The sequence below is a fragment of the Catharus ustulatus genome, chromosome 3, assembly GCF_009819885.2.
Source record: "Catharus ustulatus isolate bCatUst1 chromosome 3, bCatUst1.pri.v2, whole genome shotgun sequence".
NCBI lineage: Eukaryota > Metazoa > Chordata > Aves > Passeriformes > Turdidae > Catharus > Catharus ustulatus.
Window position 1 is genome coordinate 68,525,155 of NC_046223.1, and position 25,618 is coordinate 68,550,772.

Below are 25,618 nucleotides of genomic sequence, written 5' to 3' on the forward strand. Positions count from 1 at the left end.
GCCACTTGTTGGCCTATGCTCCTGTCCCTGCCATATTACTTGAGAGTTTCAAAGAATACTTTTCTTTTTTTTTCTGGTAGTACAATGCTAAATGACATTCATAAACTTGCACATTCTCCAGCTTTCCTTAACTGTTTATGGCAATTTTTTTCACATTTCTATAGTAACTTTTATTTCAGGCATACACAAGAAGACAATGTAAGGAAGGTGGCTAAGAAGTTAATTAAGGTAATTAAATTATAATAACTCAGAAATTTGTTACTTTATTATCATAATGAATATAGCAAGGGAGGAAATAAACCCTTGGCTAAGTCCCAGCACTTCCTAAAACTAAGAACCTCAATTGGCACATCTGAATCCTGCACAGAGTGGGATCTGGTCTGAGGCCAGCACTGAGTCTTTATCACCTTCCCCTGTAGGGGCAGACAGAGGAAGAGGATGGGGAAGAATGTGTCCAAGATCTCCAGCCTCTTAGCACTGCACTGCAGAAGGAGGATAAGGAGCAAAGGGAATCCCATCAGGGGATGTTCCCTTAGGTTTTCCTGACCCATTATGGGAGTAGAGGAGAAAAGCCATCATCCAAGAGAACATCTGTAGCAGATGGATTTTCCCCACAAACACCGGAAGAATCTGAAAACCCACAGTAGCTGCAATGATGGCAGCTTTGACAATAATATTCATCTTGGCTGAGGTCAGGAACACACTTCTCTGAATGTGGAACATTCACAGGGAGTTAGTCATATAAACCCAGACAGCAAAGCCAGCTGCAGTACGGAAGGTTTTACTGTGTATCAGGGCTGGAGCTACAGTGAACTCACAGCATGCTGAAAAGAAAATGTGCTTAGAGCATCTCAGTACTCACATACTGCTCAAAGCCTTCACACAGTTGTCAGAGGCTTTTTTTTTAAACTATGTTTTGCTTGTAGGAACACTTTTAATTGTTAAGTCACATTACCATTGGGCAGAAAATTTTATGATAGTTGGGTGGGGTTTCAGAGGCAGTTTTCAAAGAAATGTGCTAGTTCAACTCCTTAAAGAATCCTGTATTATATGGGAAGGAAACTCATGCATTCACCTCTACTGTTAGGGCTGACACCTCTCACAAACTCCTGCAAACAGTGCCTTGTTCATGTAAAATCAGCAGTGACAATTTCTGCTGGATTTTGTTAAGTTCCTAAGTATGTAGTAGAAACCTGGCAGACACTGGGAAAAAATGAAGGTTTAACTGGCACCACAATGGTGTTAAAATGGGGATTATTATTAGCATGTGCTTTGAATTCAGAGTAATAGAAGTAAAACCAGACGCGTTTTGTTTGGCATGTATTTCATGTCCCAGTGAAACTGGCATACCACCATTTGATCAGGCACGAAGCCATCCCAACAGATGGTCCCCAGCAGCAGCAGCCAAAAGACCATGTATGAACATCAAATGTGTTTGAGAAGGGCAGGACTCTAGGCTGCCAATGTCAAAATTGTTTTCCATTCCCAGCTTCCGTGCCGACGGCTAGTGGTGCTATGCAGCCCCTCCGCTACACTGGGGACAAATCCAGCATTGTGGGGAGCATTTATGATCAGGAGCATTGTCAGAACTTTTGTACTCACCTTCATGTGGCCTCTTGCAGCAGGTTTTTACCATATCATTTAAAAATGCTCCTGGACCCATTATTTGTGTTTAAATAAAAAGATGGAGAAAGAGCAGCCTTCTGCTGCATGATATTTTCATGGCCTTGGTGCATAAGGGCACCAAGAGTGCTCACAGAATGGGTGCACCTGCGAGGCAGACACATTTCTTTTAGGGCCAAATGAAACAAGCACAGACAAATACTTTCTCTGCCAGTGCCAGCCACTACACATTGTAAGGGGAGATTTTTTTTCAGTTTGCAATTAGACGGCTGCTGAGCAAATGTGCTGATCATGTTCCTGGGCTGTAGCCTACATAAGTTGTGAGTTTGGTTTGCACAGGTTTAGTTAATCCACTGCAGATCTGAATAAGCCCCAGCTCTTCCCTGTCCCAGTCATCACATCCTTATGTGCAGCAGTGACATTCAGGCCCTATTGAGCCTTCCACTTTTCTGTGTTGCACCTGTGCAGGGATGTGCCTTCATTCCCAAGAAAGACTGGAGCACTGAGATTACAGCCAAAATCTCTGCTTTTCCCTCCAATTTCTAATCTTACACCAAAACAGAAGGTGTTTATATTGCCAGGCCAAACACTCCCCCCTTATCACATGGCAGGAGAAAGCAGGAGGCAAGTGAGTCTAAAACCTCAGAAGGATGTCTTTAATGGCATTTGGACATCCTGCCCCTGTGCCCACCAGTGCCCAGCCTGGCTGGGGCACAGGCAGGGACACAGAGTAAGAGTGGTGGAAGGAGCTGCCTCTGGCCAGCTCCTCATGGTCACAGCTCTTGCTGGTGCTCTGTGCAAAGACAGGAGCACCTGAGACCACCAGGCCCCAAGGCTTGATCACCACACGGCACACAGAGGTCACTGGCTGTGAAGAGGATTTTTCACTTCTGCTTCATCTTCTGGATGGTTTTCCAGACTACAGGACATTTTAGCCTTTTGAATTACAAAAGTATCCTAAAGTTCCTTTGGAGTTCACAGAGCCGAGGATCAGCCTCTTTTTACTCAGGTTCATGGCTTGATTGCCATCCACTGCATATCGTGGTGTTGTCCATCAGGGAGCTTCCTGGAGCTTAACAAGCCAGACATGTAAGCTTCACAAGCATGCAAACATAGACATATGTATTCCAAATAACTTCTCTCATTGCTGAAACGCAGCCATCCCGCCATGAATTGTGGCAATTTTTCAACAATGTGCAGCTGCGTTACCAAACCGTGCAGGATAGGAAGCAAAGGATACCTTATTTCAAGGAAACTCAGGAGGAACCCAAGGTTGGCTCCATAGCATTAATCCCTCGTGAATTTGTCTCCTGACCAGGTTAAATAGTTGGCAAGTGGGAAGGACTTTAATACTTAAAATACTTAAATACTTAATTACTGGGGCTTTAATTTGCTTATATTTCAACTCTTTTGTCTGTATGAACCTTGAAAATAGCTTGTGATTCAACATCAAATGCTCTTGTGCAATTGTCCTGCCAAGTGAAACTCGTTTGAGCTTCACTGATGTTCCAATATCAACAGTTGATACAATCTGGCTAACCCTAAATTTCCATTTGTTACATTTCTTGAATGTTTCCAATGCTTAATAAATTGTCAAAAATTAAATGGATTCACGACTATGTTGGAGTGCAGAAAGAGGGGTTACATGCACTGATTTGTATATTCAGTGAATACCAGAAGGTCTTGAATCTGGCAAGGGTGAAAGAGATGATGCCAAACTAACTCCAAATAGCTTTTTCAATAACATCTCCCCTCCTAAGGCCTCAGGTAGAGCAGCTCTAGAAAATGCTGACACAGTCAACACGATGGCACTTCCAGCAAAGACTTTCAGCACCACCTAATGAATTGCAAATTTTTTTCCTGGCAACACCTGCAGGTCTGTGGGAATTCCTCAATCACAGATTGAGTAAGCCTAGAGCAAGTCTGGGGCAAGAGAGAAGCAGAATACATGGTTTGATATTAATACCTTTGCCTGCACCTTCTGAATGAAAGCTCATCAGGAATAAGTCAGCAACAGTTCACTTGCAGCGATTTTAGTTTTGCTCGGGTTTGTTTGACTTTACAGGTACTTCATGTTTTCTACAGGTTTGGTTCTGGGTTTGCATCAAGCTGCAGTTTCTTTGTGGGTCTGACATAAACCCCTTCTTATCACACTAACAAATTTTTAAATCATCTTTTTTTACCAATTTAACGCTTATGCTGGAAAGCAGGACAGAGGCATTTCACAGTTTTATCTTGTTGGTGTTGGTGACATGCACACTTCTATAGAAACTCTTTAAAGGACTGAAACAATGAAGTCTTCAGTGGTATCTTTGCCACTTCATCACAAGGGATGGGGTTTTTTCTCTTGTTTCCAACATTTTGGAGTGAGATGTGCGTCTCATCGTGCTTAAGGACTCTGATGCACAGCATCAATTTCAGTTTAGATCTTTAACTGGGTTCTTACCAGTTCCCTTCAAATACTTAACATATGCATGGGTTTCACTTTTAAATTCTTATTCAGTGAGCAGAAGGGTGCTTTGCTTCCCTGAGGTTTTGCTAACAGGGAGGGTTGGTGGGGGAGTTTTCGAGCTTTCCGGAACTGTGCTGCCATCTCCCGATCAAACGTGAGGCTTCCCGTAATGAAAGCCTGCTGGGACAAAGGCTAGCAACATATTCCCTTCTCTTTCCAGAACGGACGGTAGAATCAGAGAATCATTTAGGTTAGAAAAAACTGAACACAGCATCACTGAGTTCACCACTAAATCACCGAACTTGTTCGATTGCTTGTTGCTCGAGAGAAGACACCATCACCTACCTCGCTACAACCTCATTTCAGGCAGTTGTAGAGAGACATAAGCTCGACCCAAGCCTTGTTTTCTCCAGGGTAAATAACCCCAGCTCCCTTGGCCACTCTGTGTAGGACTTGTGCTCTGCAAGGCACCTCCATCTCTTTTCTCACACCGCTCTGTCTGCCACGAGTGCCTGTGCTCTGTTTTCCCTGAGGCTGCAGGAGGCTGTGCCAGCCTCCTTCTTCCTGCCACTCACGCACCTCTTTTCTTGTTGTGGGGCGACTGCCTTGCTGCGTACCTGTTAACCATGAGACCAAGGGCAATTTTGGGATTTCCCCTGCCGCACAAACACTGGGTGGTCTCCTCGGGAAGACGACAGATGCGAGCACCTGGGGACAATTGACTCTCCCCCGTAAGCGGGGCACGGTTCTCACCATGGGTTTAGAAATAGTGTTCCCGGCCGTGCCTCCTCAGGAATGATGGCCTTGCACACCCCGCGCTCCTCCCGCACCGCACCCCTCTCTCACTGCACATCACATCCCGCACCGCGCCCATCTCTCACTGCTCACCGCGTTCTGGACCACACCCCACACTGTGCTCCGCACCGCATCCTGCTCCAAGCAGGCACCGCGCCTGCCCCGCGCTCAGGACCGCGCTCCGCTCCGTGCACGGCTCTGCGCCCAGCCCACCGCGGCACCGCCCCGCACATCCCCCCTGTCCCGCACACAAGTCCCGCACATCCCCCCCGCCCCGTACATCCCCCTTTCCCCCCACACAGCCCCGCACATCCCTCCTGCCCCGCACACAGCCCCGCACATCCCCCCTCTCGCCGCACCGCGCTCCGCTCCGCGCCCTGCTTGGGTCGGCAGTGCCGCCAGTGCCCGCCAGGGGGCACCCCAGGGCCGATATCAGCTCGCATTTACCTTCCCTTACTTTATTTCATACATTTTACTTTACTTCATCGTATTTTTATTTTATTATTTTGGTGTGTTGGGGGGGGGGGGGGGGATGGGTGTGTTTGCTTGGTTTTTAAAAATAATTTTATTTTTTGTTATACCTCAAGGCGATAAACCCTTCATGTGGTGGGTCCAAGAGTGCCCCGGGCAGTGATGGTCTAAGGGTCACACTTGCTGGCTTGAAAGGAAAAAATAAAGCATTAAGTGCCCCGCCGAACATTTATAATGGCAAAAGGTTTCCCTCTCACGTATTCAGAGACTCTTTTGCATCCAAACTCAGTGTGGTATTTATTCTTTAGCCCCTGCTCTACTTATTTATTCAGTTTATTCATAAATAAAAGTATATGGCTCAATAAGTGAACCGTTATTGAAAATGCTTTTTAGCAATAAGGCATAAATTTGCTGCTATGTTCCTTCTGACACAGGAGCAAAGATTTAATGGTAGCACACTGTGTCCCTTACAGTATGATTTCTTTCACTAAAGTAATGGCAAGTGGAATAAGAGACAGGTGGTGGTATCTATAAACCCTGCTAATGGCCCCATCAACATATGTTTAATGTATTTTAAACTATACTTCATATCCTACTGTTGCCAGTACATTTCCTCTGGCACCTCTTCTCAACAAAGAAATTTGGAGAGGAAAGGAAACATTAATAAATCCAAAGTGTTTAATTTGAAAGCAGATATAAAGCTTAACGCTCTCATAAGAAGGCTTATTTGACAAGAGATCAGCTCATTACAGACCTCAATAATTTTGTTGCTAGCATCAGTGAAAGGTTTTGACAAAGCAAAGGCTTTTTAGATATAGTTATGGCTTTTCTGCTGTGTTTGGTGTTTGATCATGTCATGCAACAGCACCACCTTCTAATGGATTACAAAAGTCGACCAGTCATGAGACAACCCTGGGTAAATGTTTGTTGGGAGGAAAAAAGGTCGGTCTACAACTACAGGATTCCTCCTGCAGAGTTTTTTAAAATGTATCTTCCTCTATGTACTGCACAGATAGATTTCAGGCTCCAGGTACTGCCATTTCACCTCCAGACTTTCAGAGGACGAGCTTTGGGAGGTGACAACTTGTCTCTCTCCTCCTACTCCTCTTCATCTCTGTGCCCCAGTCGCTACCAGGACAGCAGGGCTGTAATCCCGGCAGCATCACCAAGCGCTTCCAGAGCTCCGATAACAGCGATGGCAGCACTGATAGACAGCCCTAGTGCCAGTACTTTGTGTCTAAAGTCTTGCCAAAGAATTTGGAGTCAATCAGCTGTCTTCAGAGTGCAGAGATCGCACAAAGAATGGAACTCTGCAGGACAAGTCTCCCGTGATTTTGTGAAGTCAAGATTCTGGTCATTAGGACTTAATTCTGACTGATTTACTTCCGAAATTCCTACTGAAACCAACATTATATGTGGCATACCCTGAATGTGCGTTGTGTGAAACAGCTACCATTGGACAGCCTGGCTTAGTAGCGCTGTTATAACCCATCACCAGACACATTTTCTCCCAAAGAGTTGTGTTTCTTGAAACACATAATTGTAATGCTGGCATGTTTTCCCTGGGGCTGTGCTCATCTAGCAACGATGACAGCCAAAATTCCCAACCGAACTGCAGTATTCACAGCGTGCCTCTGATTAGCAGTACTTAAGCTGAAATCTCTCAAAATCACCTATTTTCTTGTGCCCTCCTCAGGATACAAGGCCCTTTCCAAAAAGGGGATATTTGGTGTGATACTGGGACAAAGAAACAAGAGTCAATTGTAAAACGCCAGTACAGGAGACACAAGGATCTCTTAGGTGCCAAACCCCAGCTGGACTTTTAGTATCCCATCTTCTATTTAATTTAATCTATGGAGTCTCTGTAATGCACACCTGTAGGAATCAGCTCCTCACAGAAGACAGCCTCCATCCTTACCTCCTCTTGGGGTTCAAGAGGAGACAGAGAAGATACTTTCACTTCACATTGGAATTCCTCAAGGAATCTGTTCAGGGAAGGGTGCCCAAGGTGTACTTTATCTCCTGACAGGGAAGAGTCCTGCTCCCAGAGCTGGGCACTGAGCACCAGTTCCCGTGGTTCTGGGTGAGAGTGGTCACTAAAGAGCTACTGGCTTAAGCACAGAATTGTCCTGAGAGCAGTCATGGCAACTGTGTCCAATACGCACCATGGGGAGAGGCTGAGATCAGATATAAACTCATGGTTCTGCCCCAAGCTAACTTTTTTTTAATCTTTAAAATAAGGCTGTGACCATGCCTTGTTTATTTGATTTCCTTATTACAAGTATCAGCTTAAGGTAAAAAAAGGAGGCAAGCCTGAGAATCAAAGAAATTGCTAGACATTCTCAAGTCCTCTACAATGTATTTTAAAGTGCTATTTGCTATTATAGCTAATAACAAAACCATTTGTTATCATATCCCAGGAAAAAAGTACAAGTATTTTCTATTCACATATAAAAAGAATTCAAGTTGGTTTAGTGTTGTCAGTACTATGCCATTCACGCTGTGATTTCCACCAGAACCTTAGTTTATGGGACTTTTTTCTGTTATTAAAGAGGATTGTTTCCACTCTGATGAAATGAGCACTTCAACATGCACTTAGTCTTAATTGAAAGTCAATGAATCTACTCATATATGTAAAGCTAACTTACTAAAAGCTGGCCTGGAATATACAGCAACCTGAAGGATCAGGTCCTAGGAATGTTTCCTCTTTCCCCTTAATCATTAAAGAGGATCTTCCCTTGGACACAGCAGTGTCCTTTCCCCATGTTTTAGGCACTGCAGGTCTCTGACTCAAATGTTGTTACTTATGAGGAACCCCAGAGAAACAGAATCAGCTGCTAGAAATTCTTATTTGACTTTGCAGTTATGATCCCAAACACCCAAAGTTAGTCCCAAACACTGCAATAAAAATTATAAAGGGGGATCACAGTTAAGAGATCTCCTCCATACCATAGCATCACTTTTGGATCCAGTTTTCACTCTTGCTTTACTTTTTGATTTTGCTCAGGGGTCAGCGATAAGAAAAAGTGTTGAAGATGATCTCCCACTTCTTTGTTTTGGCTTTTACTTTCAGGGATCTTTGTCTTTTGCCACCAGCTTGCCCAGTCTATGATTTACCCACCAGACAGGGGGCTGAGCAGTGCCTCATAGTGCTTCATGTGCAGTGGGGTGGTGGACGCCTCATGCTGTGTCATGATGGAGGCAGATGGGACCGGATTTTAGCATACTGCTAACAAAATCCTCTGACTCCCTGGGCTCCATGTTTCACTGGGTGTTTACAAAGGACACAGGCCAACAGAGGGAGGGTTTGTCATTAAAGAATATGCAGCACATGTATGCACTGGGCTAAGGCCAGCACCAACACTCTCAGCTGCAAGACCACAGCTCAGTGAGATTTCCCTACATCTTGCTCTATAGAGCTGCTGCTTTTCCTGCATGCGAAAGATCAAGTATGGGCTGTTTGAGATCATCCCCAGCTTTTTCTTTCCCTGTGCCTTGTTATTTTGTTTCCTATAAAATCCATCCTATAAAATACTTATTTCACTCAATTTTATTTTCATTTTATGTATAGATACCTCTACCTGCTCATCTTTTTTGCCTCTGTATTCATTCCTGACAAGGTGCTAATAATTCACTCAGGTACCCTTGAAACACTGGACTTTACATACAACTCTGCTGAGCTCCATGTGCAGTATAGTATTGCAGTTTATTTCCTTCGAGTTGTTTGTGCCTCTCTCAGAGCTGCCCATTGATACTGAGGCAGAGATGGTTAACAAATACAGGCTGGGAAAATCAGTTGATCTTCCGTTTGCTGAAGGCCTGATGGAGAGCTGTACTGCAGTAGCTAATGCAAAGTTCTGGTTAAATATTGTCCTACCGTTTGCACTATACCGTCTGTTGTTTTTACACTAGGGGCTTAGCAGAGGTTGGAGGCAGTATTGACTTTGTAATTAAACTATTTTAACTTCAGGATTTTGTAATCACCGCACTTAAACCATCTGTTATGGTACATGGGCAATTTCCCCACCCCCCACTCCACCCCTCCTCTGTGGGTACAAAACACCATCATGCTTTTAATTGCAAAGCCCCTCTTAGGATGGGGATAGAAGGGGAAAATGAGGATAATTTCGTTTTTCTAAGACAACTTGCAAAAGTGCACGGAATTTGCTCTCCTTGAGAGTGGAGGTGTGCATAGGAGCTCTGCTCCTGGCTCCTCCTGTCTCAGGAGCAAAGCAGAGGGTTTTGGAGTGGCCACCTCCCTTTTCTGGCTGACAATTCAGCCTTCACCAGGAACTTCCACTGGGAGAAGTAAGAAAAGGGGATGGAGCCCCAGGTCAAACAGGGCAGAGCCTGGTAGGAGAGGTGGAGAACCACCAAGATCTTTGTGTTTAGGGAAAGAAAAAAGAAGAAAAGGTTAAGGCAGAAGAGGGAGAAGCAGATTTAGAGAAGCCATTTGTGTCTGTTGGCCTACTTGAGTATGTCACCTGCAGACCAGGAAATCCAACATCTTGTAGCTGAAGTTCTCAATGCTGCTCAAACAGCAGCACAGTATAATTTCTCACAAATCTCTCAGGATTTGCATACTCCTGCAAGTAGCATTAATTAATATAGAGTAAGCCATAGTAAATTGTTCCAGGGGTAAAATGATCTGTCATACCTATAAAAATGAGCATCAACCCTTGGAAACCCCAATTTCTGGGTCTTCACCAGAGTAACTAAGTCATTGCAAAGATTATGATCTTAGTGGAAATAGCTACCACAGTAATAATGACAGATATTAAAACCTGGGCTTTCTCTGCCTTGATTAAACAATTTCCTTTCTCCCAGCTGTGTGGCATTCTTTCATTTTGTTTCCATGAGTTGTTTTGCTCTGCAGTTTCAGCAGATCCAAAAGCATGCTGAATGCACGCTGAGATGAAGTACAGCTTTTGCTGGATTCCTGCTTCCTGCTTTGCTGCTCTGAAATTAAATTATTAGGTCAGGTATTTTTGTGCACCCCTTGGTTAGATATGTCTTTTAGTTTTGTTTAATCTTGCCCTAGTTTTGTGTGTTCATCTGCATTTTGTTACTGGCAGTCAGCTTGGCAGAGCTCTTTTGACCAACATGTGAGAGAGACAAACGCACGCCCCCATTTGTCACATAAACCTGAGTTATCTAAAAAAGGAGAGAGAGAATTGGGAGGGAATCTTCCCAGTTGTACTCATCAAAATTCACTTTTTTTCCCCTCTTGTTCTAGTTTGCCAAAGAATAACTTTCTTTCAGGACAGATCAAAGTGTTAAATCAGACAGCAAATGTCCAATATACCTAAATCTCTGATTCAAATGTTCTCCCACATATCACGTCCATCATAAGGTTGCACAGACCTGTGCTTTGATCTCAGCCTAATTTTGTTTGGCTCTACAGCTTTTGAAGCTCTTCTTGAGAGACACTAGATGAAACAGACGTTGAGAAAGGCAGATTTTTGCCCTTTAAGTAGTGTTAGCACTCCAGGACTCCTGAAGCTGATAGAGGGGTGGGCACCCTTTGGTGTGTCTCAAACTGCCTGTCCCACTGACTTGTCTCACAGGGAAACTACTAATTCATCAAAATTCCTGAAGGCTGATAGAAAACTGGTCAATGCAGTGTGATTGTAGGTAGCTGAGAAATTCTATTTAATTCAACCCCATCTGATAGCAGTAACCATTGTTATCAATTTCACTGGGTTTCACTAATTTCGATTACACTGTAACTATTTTTTTTTCCTAAACCAGGATCCTTGTGCCATGCTGTAGTTGTGAAAAGTGTAGCATTTGACCCAGTGCTGCTGCAGGGCAGTGACATGAAGTGAGACCAGTGCCCACCCCACCCATTCCCACTCTGTGAGTTATGTTTTTATCTCTGTGTTTCTCCAGCATGCACTTTCCTGGTAAAGCCATTTCATTAATGCCAGCCAGTAGGAACTGCTGAGTGTGCAACACTTCAGAAGAACTGTTTGCTTACTTGAGAAACAATGTAGATGTGGAAGCCTTACCTTACCTTTAGAATTGACAAGAAGATGAAATAACAGAGGACAACATTTTCAAATATGAGACTAGCAGTCTCAGGTGGGGGCTTTACATATTTTCATGTGTTTTTCTGCTTAGCAGTGGAAGGGTGAAAATCAGTTTCTTTAAAGATAGATAAGTTTTTCTATAGAAGCAAGATATCTTGAATTAAATGTCTGGATATTTTTAGAAGATATTTTCTATTACTTACAGGATTAAGGACTCGATTCCTCATATGTATCAAGAGCTCTCCACACCCATCAGTGTTAACAAAGATGTTAACAAATGTCACTCAAAAATGCCCAAGCACTTGTTAGCTTATCTCTTTGCTCACCTCTCAACTTCCTCACAAAGGTCATACAGCACCTGGCCAGATGTTGATCAAACACATCTTTTCCACTGCACACGCTCTGAAACATCTGGTTTCACCCTAGAGGCTGTGTGATGTCAGTTCACTCTGGTCTGCCATGAGACCAGCATTTCTTGGAGGTCAGAGTTAGCTCTTACATTTGTATTGCTGCCTGACTGCAGCCAGCCTGGGGCTGGGGCTCACCAAGTAGTCCAACCAGGTGGACAAACATCTCACCCTGACACTGCAGACTCCAGGGACACCTTCAGTCTCCAGTGGGACAGAGAAAGCCAGCCATGAAGGGGCTTAAAGCTTGTCCTGTACTAACTGCATGACAATTGCATGACCTGTTGCCAGCCAGATACCTCAGTCTCAGCTGAGGCATCTAAGATCCCATAGAATATGTGGAGAGGCTCATGGAAATCATGTGAGCCACAATTCTAAGAATCTCTAAGAGCAGCAAGGGCTAAGGAAAGGGATTTGCTGAGTTAAAGCATTCCTTAGGAACAGCCACCTGCCAAACACTATTTTGCCTTGAGACAGAAGAGAAAGGGACAAAGTTCTAGATCTAAATAATAGTACTAATAATAATACTAATAAATAGTACACTTTTGCTTGCATCTGAGTAGTCCTGGGGGGCATATCACTTACCAGTGATAGACCATGTCTTGACAGCTGGCAGAAGCAGCATGAACCTCATTCCCAGCTCTTTGGAGAGCAGGAGATCTGGGAGGCTCTCTTTGAAAGACTGTGAAGGAATGGAGATCACATTGATGATCTAGAGTAGATGTGGACAAAATACTGCTTTTTTCACTATTTTTCTGCAAAGGGAAAGCTTGGCTAAAGGCTGAAGCCTGAGTGTACTGTATTGGGTTGACTGTACAGTCAGGAGATAAAGACCACTCTACAAACAGAGCAGAAAAGCAAGCTGACTACATAGATAAGTTTTTAGTTTCTTCTGATAGCACTATTCCATTACTTTGGAGCAAGATCAGAGATCTGATTTTCTTCCAAATGAGCAAACACCATGATCAGCTGGAATAGCTCAACATCAAACTTAATCTATGGCTTAGTTATTATTTATTTATTTAATTGAAGTGTTACCTCTCCAGTACAATTGACTGAGTCCATTTCTGTTTCATCCTCAGTATTTCACTCTTTAAAAAATTAATTTCCCAAAATTTTCCACATACCTTTTACTTAGAATGAAACTCACTTTTCAATTCTAGAAGGAGCTTAGTAGTAGGAGACTTTTTTATATTCTCTTCAAAAATTCCTTAGACATTTCCAATGCTATCAATCATACAATGACAAGTATTTTGGTAATTTCAGAAGTGGAACTGAAAGAGAACTGTTACATCCAGGGCACTGAAAGTGTTTCATCAGATCTTTCTCAGCAGCTAGAAGTTGGGTAACTGCTATCTGAAGCATGCCTGGAGATTGTCCATGTGACCTCTAAAATGCAAGTGGGCTCACCCAGAACTGAAAGTTGGGGACAGTCAGAAATTCACAGCTGTTGTGGATTGGGTGTGGAGGAGCACAGATGCAATAGGTCAGTCATTGGATGGCACACCTACATGGGAAAAAATGTTTAGAGACAAGGGAATGATGCTGTTAGAGGATTACATACATCTGACCTAGTGTTTGAAGGTTGATCATACTTTGAAGATGAAGCTTGGTAAAAACAATAATAGAAAGAGAGGAAGGCCTATTACTGTATTACACACAGTTGGTATTTTTACTGTAATGGAGATTTTCAGAAACATGTCATTTTAGTTAAACTTAGAGTGATCTCTACGTATTTTGATACAGGTGATAATCAATAAAGTCTGAACAAAACTGAATTATATAGGAAAATTAAACTTGACAGAAATCAAAAAAGGTATATAGTACTCTAAATATACAATTTCATTGTATGTCTCTTTTTACTCTAGCAACCAGGGCACAAGGGCAGTACGAACATGTGGCCCTTTATTTGATCAGGGATAATAATCAACTAAGCCAAAAGGAAGGGAAGTAGATTTTCCTAGTTCAGCTGCTAATATAATCTTTTACATGTTCCCAGTTGTGTAACCATTGCTCCGTGCAGCATTGTAACATGCAGCCATTGTTAAATGGGAAAAAAACTGTGCAAATAGCAAAGAATCCAAATGTAGAGAAATGGTATTTGATGCCACTCTCATTATGCAATGGTCAAAATATTTCAGATCCAAGCCCTGCCTGCCTCCTCTTTTGCCTGCTTATACCTTCATTGGCATGAGGCCTCAGGTTCTTGTAAGAATGGATTCTGCTGAGACCTGCAGTTGCTGCAAATGTCTGGTGACCGTAGAAGCAGCACAGTTTGTGGCAGAATCTCCTGCTTTGATGATATTTCACCATCCCAGTAGTGTTGGTTACTCCAGGTCTAACCATTAGTAATGCTGCAGCATCTCTCTTGAGGCTACAGGTCTACAGTTTTTCCATTAAAGATATCATTCTCATCTTAAGCTATGAAAGGTGCATCTCCTTTCCATCAAAGAAGTTTCAGCTAATGTCTACTTAGACATGCATTGATCCTGCATTACACAGTTACTGACCTTGTCATAGACTTTTACTTCAACTCTTATCTAGCACTAATGACTCTTATTAATGTCAATAATAACCACAAATCTATGAAGGTCTTAAATTAGTTCAAATTCATTGCTACATGTTGGCCTGAACCCCAACCATAATTTCAGATTTCATAATGATAGCCTGGAAGTATGATTCATAGTGGGATCTCCATTACCTAAAATTCCAAATTAGTCTCACTTTTTTCTTCTAGATCAGGCTTCATCCTAAATGGCTTAACTTCTTTCCAAATGCAAATTTCAAATCAGTTTTAAGACTAGTCTTAAGGCTAGACCTTGAAGGAATTACAAGTAGATCATCTGGTCTGACAGTAAGCTTTGTGTAAGCTCAACAACCCCTGCTAGACGTGTAGAAACCCCTCACTTCTATCTGTTCTAAGTAAATTATAATTACAGTTCTGAGTACAATAGTAATATATATTTACATATTTATTTATTTATTATATTTCTCTTTACATTCTGCTTTTTCTAGAACTAAGCATAGTTTCTGGGTCCCTCTAAGCAGCCACTTAGTATTCCCAAATCCTATAGACTTCATCATAAAAACTAAATCTGCAACCTGTTTCAGACAGGCAATTTAGCATAGCTTTACCAACCTTTATTTGCAACAGTCCTAAGGCCCATACCAACTAGCCCATCCTTGTCCAGACTACATCCCTTGGCTAATATAAAATTTAATCCAAACTTTAAAGTTAGGTTAGTAATTCCAGTTAAACCATAACCCAAAACTATTCATATGAAAGCCTGTCAGTTACAATCTGCAGCACATCAAACCTAAAAGCAATTCTAATCTATCCTCAGTTTTCAAAAGCAGGTTCAGCCCCCTGAATTATGCTAATCTAATCACTAGCAGGCAGCCTCAACCCTTTTAAGTTTAGCTTGATGGCCAGTTTTGCTTTTAGCACTGTGATGTTGGTTGTTGTGGGATGCCCAGCCTGTAACAGTACATCTCTGTCCACAGAGGTGTGACCTGTATTATTTCTTTAGTGTCAAATACCTGCTTTTCTAAGACTGAAAACATCTCTACAGATTTTCTGCAAGTGCTCTAAGATGGGGGATTTTTTTTTTGTACCACTGCTTCTTGCTTCATAAGCCTAAAGTCCACTCAGTCCTGACCCCACACTGAGGGAAATGGTACTGTGCTGCATCATACAAAACATCTGTTCCCACTCCTGTGTATCTGTGACCTTCTAAAAGACTGCATCAGGTATGAGATTCTGCTAAATGACTCTGCACTGAAGACTCCCTCCCTTCCTCTCAGTGACCAACAATGACTTATACATAAGATGGAGACAGGATGCTGATCTGACCAGCAATTTGGCATGTGGTATGACAGAACAATTTATTTTTCACAAGTACTTTCATTACACATTTAAAGGTAAAGGCCAACTTTCTTATTAATTTTGAGTTTGGAGCAATATTCCCATGGTCCTAATTACCTTCGGGGTCAAAGAACTGCACCCCTCTTCCAGTACAAATTCTGCCCAGCTAGGCATGGGCTCATGGCACACAAGACAATTGGCTTTTCTCCAATACTGCTTCCTCATAGTTGATACAATTTGTATTAGAATCACTTTTGCTTTAGAAGGGGAAGCAAATTTGACTTGCTCACCCAGCTCTGTTGCCTGTAGCACTAGTTCAGAGTAATTGATACTGACAAATAGATCAAAAGGATTTAATTTTTCATGTTTCTTTCTCAGAAAAAAAAGGTTTTGTTTTTTCCTTTAAGCGTGATTAATTTGACACAGATTGTACTCAGTAAGTACAATTTTTAACACAGATTTTCAGGTATGTATATATTAAAATCAATGTATTAATGTATCCACAGAAATGCAACTGAACTTACTAATACAAATCCACCAAATAGTGACTCCATTAATTCTTCATATAATTTACTGTTACAACACAAAAAATAAAAATCTTCCCATGGGCTATTCACAAAAGCTATGAGTTACTTCATTTTATACAGACAAAACATACTGAATTCATCAAACCACTTATTTGATTGAACTAATGGAACGTAAAATGAAAATTTCTCATTTGGCTTTGCTAGTTACAATTACAATGTAGCACTATGAGAGAATTCTCTCAACTGGCTATTTGGATATTAGAATATTTTTATTACTCTTTTCTCTTGACAATGAACTGCAATTTCCAACAGTGTGATACTTCATGCTGCCTAGTGTTTGGCAGCCTTCTGGAGAACCTGCACATTTAATGGCATACGATCATACCTCAGATAATGTGCAGATACAGTAATTTATGGGAGGGAAAAAACCAAAAAAACCCAACATACCCCAGTGCAAAATAGTTCACTTAACAAGAAGAAAATTACTGGAAATGGTGCATATAAATCCCATATTCCCTACAAGAAATTATGTACACAGATTTCTTTTTATGTAGAGCTTAATGGACTAAGACCCTACTAGTGATTGCCTGCTTTCCCTAAATTCTACATATTCCCCTCACATGCATTCAACAATCTGGAAGTTTTGACCTTAAATTAATTATTTGTGCCATGTCATTTGTTAGCTAAGGGAGCCAAGGATTTCAGGATAGCGACGTATCTCTTGCTCTAGTCGCATATCCCTTACCTTTGTACTCCCCTTCCCATCTAAAATCCTTGGAACAAGAGGTATCTCCTCTCCTGTCACTGACTATAGAGGTGACCTGCACACACAGTGAGGGAACCTGACTTTTATAGGACTAATTTAGGACAAAATATATCCTGAACAGCCATGAAGAAAGAACTCCTATGCAGTACTTACTTCATTTGCTACAAAGCTTTGTCCAATAAATATTGAACAATCTGTGTTACCATTGTATCTCATTGTGAATTTGTACAGAAACCAAAGCTTTATTGCACCATTATGGTACTTTTGGTCACAGGGTAAGTCTCAATCCTGAATTAGGGAGCAATTTTGAGCTGAAGTCTTCCACTTCTCAATTACAGAACTATTGTGACTTTTTTCTATATAAAGTGTTTCATATCCAGAATTATTCACGACCTAGTCCAGTCAATGCTTTTGATTGCTTTTCTGCAGTCAGACTTCTCATGATAGAGAGATACTAAAGGAAGTTTTACAAAATTAGAAAGAAAAGCTTCATCCTGGTAGCATTCATTTTCCTCCACCAAAAAATGCACTTTTTCTTCAATTCCACAATATTCAGCAAATATTTAATGGACTGAATGGGAGTGGATTTAAATCCAAACCTGAATCCAGTGTTGGGACAATCTGATTATAAAATAACACCTGCTATTTCATGAATGCATAGCAAGAAGTTTGTTTTGTGTGTTCTCTTCTCTGTCCTGTGTAACACTGTTAGTGAGTGTTCTAGGCTTCTACAAAAACATAAATAAATGTGTGTTTGTGTGCAGATTATCATGGCACTCATAAAACACTTTTAAAAATTAAAATAGCTATCTGAAGGGGTGCAATATTTTAAAAATAATCTTTATTACTTTTGGTCTCAGTGTACACAGTTGCCCTAAACCAATGAAAGTTGATGAATGTATTTTTATGGATTTCCATCAGAAGAAACTTCGGGCTCATATCAGAGGTAATTCTGAAATCCCATGACATTTAGTGGCATAGTTTCATTTCCTTCAGTTATCCAGCTACAGTAGCAGGCTACTGCAGCTAGTTACCTTATGATATTTGCATGTTTTGTTGGTTTTATTTTAAGAGCAAGAGAAATAAAATCTCCATAATATGTTTTATTTATTTCCTGAGGACTTACACAAGTAGGCACTAAACATTTGAAATTGACTTTCCAACGCACAACAGTAAAAAACTTAAAGTTTTGGCTTAGTTTCATTTAAAACAGTAAAAACTGACCTTGTAAACATTTCCATAGGAGGTAGGATACAAATATTTGACAATCTGTCAAATATGAGAAAGTAAACAGTTACTCTGTGATCCTAATAAATAATGAGCAACACAGGCATTAAATAAACATTTTATATATATATATATAAAATGATATAAGGGAAAGACTAAAATACCATTTTTAATAAATTAGTAATAGATGTAATAATTTCTTTACAACTTATTCTTGCATGCAAGAATCACTAGCTCTTTCTGCTTACCCTGAATTTCTGACTAAAAAGCTGTAATGGTGAGAACAATCCTGAGATTCACAAGCAGGACTCAATCTAAAGATAGGTATTTTTTGTGTGGAGGGGTGATAACATTGCTAAAATGGCTCCTTTAACACCTATATGTAATACTTCTATCTTCCACCAACTTGGAAGGGGATCATCATCATCATAGCCTTAATATCTGGGGTTGGAAAGTCAGCTTAGGGCACAGACACATCTCTCCCAATTAGGTTCCTCCAGCAGCTGCTCCCATGAAGACAGTGTTGATTGGTGGTAAAGATGGCACCATATCTCTGCTTGGTGGGGCATGGACCTCCAGATTTTCCTGGGAAGGGAACTGACCAGATGTTCCATACATACACTGTGAAGAAGATGTGGCTTGCAAGTTTGAAGCTGTGGGGAAAAAAGGTTACCATCATTGCAAGTTTTCAATATATTGAATTTAACAGAAATCACAATCCAGTTTTGTTCGATGGAAAATCCTATCTCCTATCACATCATCTGAAGGACACAAGTCTGATCTTCTGTACAAGATTAACAGGTAAGCAGTAGGAAGATGTAATCTTGTATAGAAATAAAGTGCCCTAGTGTGTATCTTTTTTATATCTTCCATGCAACCATTTCTGGAATGTGAAAGCAACTTCATTTGCTATTTTAAGGCATGTACCAAAACAAACCCTTCAGGATTGGGTATTTCTGCCTAAAATTCACTGCCAGTGGGAGCTTCACCCAAAACACATAGTTGCTGAAGCACAGGATGGGGGAGCAGAGCACAGGACATATAAACTGAAACACCCCTGATCCAGGATTCATTTGATCTGTTTGACAGTGAGGATCCCCATGAGACCCTAGAAAAGTCTATCATTAGTTTACTTAATAATTAGGAAGTGCTTCCTAATACATATTTTTATGCAACTCAGGCCAATTATTCCACTCCTCATGGACAATGGATCATAGACCTCCTTAAGGAAGCAAATATATTAAACTCAGTTTTAAGGAAAATAATCTTATAATACACCCTAAGTACAGAGCTGTTTCATCTCTATGTTGCATTTCATATACTGTGTATGTGAGCTACAATTTAATACTCAGCATTTGTTAGGATGCTAAAACATTCATAGCTGCTTCTCAGTTGTTGGCTGTACTTACGCATAGGGGTCCGGCAGGCAATCGAAGGTGAGGACTCTGCGTAGTATGAGCCTGTTTGTTTTCTTCTGCTGTCATCCAAGATATTCAGTGGATCATGTATATCACTGTAGGATGGCAGCGGCCGAATGCTGCTGACACTACTGATTACAGACACATGTTGGTCCACCATTGTTCCAAGTCTGTGAGATTCTGAATAATTTATGCTGTTTCCATAATATCCTAATCGAAAATTAAAAAGAAAAAAAAAGATTAATGAAAATACTGGGTGGTGTATGAGCCTGTGATAACCTTGGAAAAACAGTATTTGTTACTGGATGAAGCCCTTCACAATAAAATTATTTATGTACACACACAGCCTAGGAAAACAAGCAGCATATGCAAGGACTGACTCAAAAGAGAGGTGGTAACAAGGAAACCAAAAGATGGTAAGGGTTCATGCCTTCAGTACAGAAAACTGCTCTTTCTTTTTAAGCTCAGAATCAAACACAGTCTACAATCAGTGGCCTTAAGAGACACCATGGGGAGTCCTATCCACAGTCCAGTGCTTCCTTCTGAAGCTTACAGCCAAGGAAAGAATGCATGGAAAGAAAATCTGTAGGGTAATATGTACTCACTGCATAGACAAATCCATATGAAGGCAGCATTTCCACTGTGTCTTTTCTCCAGAAGAGGGAGGTGTTTTGCTGACTATACCTCTGAAGCAGTAATTTTACATTTGAAGCGAGAAATGAGAGGGACAAAGTCCCAAACTATTGGTAATGCACATTTTTATACTTTTCACCCTATAACTAGAATGGTCCATTACGCTCATCCCAGAGGTAAGCTAGCTTGTGTCTGCTTTAGTTTCATAGCAAATGTTTTGGAGGCTTTTCAAGAGATTGTTAAACCACAAGGTCATCTTGGTTTTGCTTCCTCTGTGCAAGATATGGTGATGATAACCAAAGTAAGATTAGCATAGGGCAGCAGATGCATCTGAGGTCAACTGAGGATTCACCAGAGGAAAATAAACCCTTAAGTAGCTTATTAAGCTGCTTTACAATCTCTGTGTGTTATCAGAGAAGTAGAAAACAGGAATGTATAAAGAAAAGCTGAAATCCATCTTCCATAGGAAAAAAAGGCAAAGAAGAAGTATTTTACTCCAGCAATGAAAAAGAAGGAAAGGGAAAAAGAAAATACGTATTAATACCATTGGAAGCATTAGCAGGATAAGCTGCTCCTGGACATGTAGATATTGAGTTGCTCAAGAAATTGAAACTCCCGGTATTCAGAAACTGCATATTGTGTGTGTCCTGAGACATGCTGGAGGGACCATAGCTGGAAGGCGATCTGGCATTGTAGGGAGACACAGCACAGCTGTTGCTGAAGTAGTCTCTGGAGAACTGCTGCTCACTCAAGGCATTGAATCGGTTGGGTTCTGCTCTGTGGTCGTAAACTCCTGAAGTGGAATGGGCCTGTGTTCTGAACATAGCCTGGTAATTGGAATTGTTTCCATAGTAATTTTGATTTGTCTGTGACAGAGTCTGATAAAGGGGTTCAGAGTAGGAAGAGCACTCTGAATGTGTCGATAACATGGGACCTACACTGGGAGGTCTCACAGCCATTGGCCCCTGGTTGATAACACTTCCTCGGTTGACCATGGCTGGTGAAATGGGTGGCGTCATGAGGTGACCAGTGCTTTGAGACAGCTCCATTTGATCTGGAAAAAATAGACATTAACCATGATTAGTGTCCACATCTCAGTACTGCTGTCAAGGCACAAACCCTCTAATGAAGTGCAGATAATAATTTTAAACTTTTACAAAAGATACGCACTGGTCGCCTGCCACCTATATAATTCACAACTTTTATTTCATGGCTTCAGGCTATAAAGCTCCCCACTTTCATACTCCAGCTTCAAGGTGGCACGTTCAGTGGGAATTTCCAACAGTTAGAATCCTTATGTGCTCCAGGTTTACTGTTCATTCTCTCCTCACAAGAACCTCACCAAGCCAAGAGTTCTAAGATAGTTTTGCCATTTTTCCAATAGGAACTATTACTGGCAGAGTAATTACAATTACTGACTTCTGTAAATCACCACAGAAGGCAAGCTCCTGAAATGTTGTTTACTAAAGGTCTTCATAAATGCAGGTGGTCATCACTCCTCTACAGCAATATGTTACCACGAACCAAAAGACTAACAGGCAAATTAGGGAAGGAGAAGCTGGAAGAGTTGATACACACCTGTCAGCTGCATACTGTCCCCATCTCCTGTGGTGAAGGGGGTCAGACCAGAAGGTGCACTGCTGGGCTGGCCAGCTGACAAGGACACGTAGGTTTGCTCTCCTAGGCACTCATTTTTGACTGAAGTGTCACTGGGCAGAGGAGCAGCTTTGTTGCGATTTGCTAGGAAGCAGGAGCTTGGTGAGGCAGTGAAGGTGGCTTTGCTTGCATCTGGAAGGGTAAATGAAAACCCTTGTTGGCTGTTACGTATCCCCACTGCACATAAATTCTGTATCATTTTCCCTGACCACAGATCTACATCACACAGTATCAGCTCCTTACTGAAGCCATCATAGTGAAGATATGAATCAGATTTATTTCCTTCAAGTAAATGTCAACAATGAAATCAAGTAAAGTGCATTAAGAATTAATCAGGACCAACATTTCATCCTAACGAATTAACAATGGCAACTTCAGAATGCTTGAACTCTCTTCTCATATTGATATCTAGAGAAAAGCATTTGTTATATTCAGGAGTTCTTCAGCTTTTTGCAGACTACTGATAAAGTAAGTTTTACTGTTCTTCAGAGGAAACCATGATTTTATGTCCTGATTTCAAGTACTTCACCTAAACACACAAGGATAAGGCAACTGTCACGCAGGCCAAGTTTTTCTCCTGGAGGCTGAAAGGAAGGAAGGAATTGAAAGAAGTGCAACATCTACTGTCAGACAAGTTCTATGCATGTTTTCTGCAGCAAAGTGCAGATTTAGAGCAACAACAATCAAAAAGTTAAGGACTGACTGTCAGTACTAATGCTAACAAAAAAATAACCCTGCAAGTTTCTGGTTTCACTACATTTTTAAGGATTAACTTGGACCAGAACTTGATCCAAATCAATCTTCATTCTTTTTATAGCAAAAGGACCTGGAATATATAATTTAAAACTGTCTAACTTTGAAGAAGCCTGGTAGATAGAAAATGTTAAGGATACTGTTTTCCAAATATCTTATTTCTCTTCCATATAGTAATACTTCAACCATATGGCAAATAGGACTCCAAACATGTGTTCCAATGTTGAAGGCACATTTGCACTTTGGTAACATTTAATAGCCTCCTAGTTCAAGTTGTAATTACATATTTACGTTTTGGGGAAAAACTGGATTACCAATTCCTGCCTTTTCTTCTACTTATCCCTCTTTTCACACTTCAGTTAATGCCCCTTCAGATGTACCTACACATCTTTGCTGCATCCAAGATAATTTCAGTGATCCTTAGTATTGACATTCCAACAAAATGTTATGAAGTGAACTGTGGTAGGAAGGTGGGAATGAACTGCTGTGGGAATTCAAACTTTTCACATGGATTTGACAATGTTGCACATAACCACACCTTCAGGAGAACACAGTAATCTTGCTTCTGTTTAAACAATTACAACAATTTCTAAAGATACTGGAGTACATGCAAAAAAACCAAGCTCTAGTTACCTAAATTCTTCATGTATTTGTCCAGCAGATTCTGGAGTTCTTGTTCTTTGTCATTGTTGAACTGTGTCTCCATGGCAAGCAGGATGTACTCATCCAGTAACATTCGGATCAAATGAAAAGAACCTTTTGGAAGAGAAAGAGAGAGAGTAGCTGAGTTATCTTTGTGACCATCTCTCACCACTCCACAAGAAGCCAGTGAAACAAACAAATAATTGTGGACTTTAAATGACCTGGCAAGACCAACAAGGAATAGTGCCTAACTTCTAGCTCTAATCTCTCTTTGCACTGGCCCACCTAGCTCAATTGTTTACTGTCCTGTAGGCTATTTGACCACTAATTACATCAAAGAAAAATACTGATGAAAGTGAGACATGCTTTATACTTGAAGAGAGCACACAGTGGAACTAGATAAGGCTGAAGTCTGCTAGAATGCCTCTGCTCTATTTCTGTTTGCCTTGTGCTAAATAACCAGACAATTACTGGTAAAGTCTTTGACCTTATTTCAAGGATATATCATATTAAAAAACGCATGTGTTCCTACAGTAATTTCAAATACCCTCTGAATTTTAGGTAAATGTACCTATGGCTAAACATACGAAATTGCATACTAGAGTTTGTTTCACTTGTTCTGCCATCATCTCTCTTATATAAGGTTCTTTCTGAGTGCTCCCAAAAATGTAAACATTCCTGAAGATGAGCCTTAATTTTTAAAAGCCACAAACACTGTTAAATTGATCATCTGCTGATCCCAAGAATTAAGTGTGCAGTGACTGCTAAACTCCTTTGGCTTTTATTAAAACATACCATGCACAAGAACTTATATACAACAGTATTTTTTTTACCAAACCTGATCCACAGGTTCAAACAATAATTTAAATCTTTTGTCCCTTATATTGAGATATGTAGTCATTCCCATATTAAAACAAACACAGCTTCTAGGACTTAAATGTCAAAGTAGTATCAAAACAGCAATTCAAAAGAAAAATACCTTTTAAAAACAAACCTGTGACACAGGTCCCCAGCAAAATATTGCTAGCATTTACTGTGAAATATTAGTTTGAAAAATACATCACACAGTATTTGTGGCTTTGATCAAATAATTTTTAGATTAGGATGGGTTCCTCAGCACAGAAAATGGTGGAAAACTGGTAAGTGCTTAACATATGTGAGTATTTTTATAAAGCTCAGGTACCAAAACTTGATGCGTTGTTTAGAGTTAGGTTATGCATCACTCGAGCACCAAAAAAGCTCCATTTCAGAAGGAAGTCCTGAGCTCTCTTCTTTAAAGACCTCCCATTTTGCTTGCTTGCCTGAAAGAGAACAGTAAAATACTGTTAAGTATGCTCGCTTGCTTTCTGCTAACAGGAGAGAAGAACCGAATATCCTTGAGAGTTCAAGGAGTCCTTGAATCAGGCTGATGGCAGAGTGAATCAAGCTGTCTGATTCAAACTATCTCCTTGCTGTGTGACCTAACTCAGTAAAACAGAGCTTCACTCTTTCCAGTACAATCATAGAATGTTGTCTGTCAATGTTGGATGAAGAAAACTGCTTACTGCTTGGGCCCTGATGGTACAGGTGAGGGAGGGAGGGAGGGATGGAGGGAGGGAGCGAGGGAGGGGAGGGAGGAAGGGAGGTCCCTCTGGTGCCTCTGGCACTGTTATTGCATATAAACAGGGAATACAAATTAGTCCTTCTACTTTAATTTAATTTGTATAATACTGGTCAGAATTTCTCTTACAGAATGGTATGCTACTATCATGATGATCAAAGTGATGCTTTTAATACTGCTCATTTCATACAGTCACTTTGCTCTGGCAGTGATTTGTTTGTGTGGTAACATATGCCCTCTTACTTTCTCAAACAGTAAGCAGAAAGAAGCTGTTGTGTGAGTTTGACAATAGCCACACTTTAGCATGAACAGAAGGCAGACAGCAGTGGAAGGATTACATGTTCTGTAAATGATTAGCTTCTGCTCAAGTCGACCTAGCTTCATATCAAAACTTGTTAGTACTTCTTCTCTTAAGTGCAGGAAAACAATGCTAGGAACCATACTTGTTAGCTTTAATAATATGGTATCGCATAGTAGATGCTGAATGGAAAATTGCTTCACCTTTTCTGCCTGACTTGCTTATCAGGAATTGTCTTCTGAAACTGCGGAATGAAATTTAGACCATAATCACTCCAGTCTAAAATAAATTGAGATTACTCGGCTTCAATGAGATTTTTTTGCCTAGGGAGATTTCTGTGTATGTGAGGACTTGCTTTGACTCTGCTGCCCTGAATCATCCAAAGTTCCTCACTGTGCTGGTCACATGCCAGTAATTGTTAGGAAACTCAGAGTATTTAAAAAAAGAAGAAAT

At 40.9% G+C, this 25,618-nt stretch overlaps 1 protein-coding gene across 1 annotated transcript in view; it reads right to left on the reverse strand.

Moving 5' to 3' along the window:
- Nucleotides 1–18,408: 18,408 nt before the first annotated feature.
- Nucleotides 18,409–25,618, reverse strand: part of RFX6 (regulatory factor X6) — a 32,049-nt gene continuing 24,839 nt past the window's right edge. The window contains exons 14-19 of the mRNA XM_033055778.1: nucleotides 24,451–24,568; nucleotides 23,259–23,381; nucleotides 21,795–22,004; nucleotides 20,761–21,270; nucleotides 19,575–19,793; nucleotides 18,409–18,818 (exon numbers count right to left, since the gene is read on the reverse strand). Of these exons, the coding sequence (XP_032911669.1) occupies nucleotides 18,652–18,818; nucleotides 19,575–19,793; nucleotides 20,761–21,270; nucleotides 21,795–22,004; nucleotides 23,259–23,381; nucleotides 24,451–24,568 (1,347 nt within the window). The 3' untranslated portion in view covers nucleotides 18,409–18,651. The remainder of the gene's footprint in view (nucleotides 18,819–19,574; nucleotides 19,794–20,760; nucleotides 21,271–21,794; nucleotides 22,005–23,258; nucleotides 23,382–24,450; nucleotides 24,569–25,618) is intronic.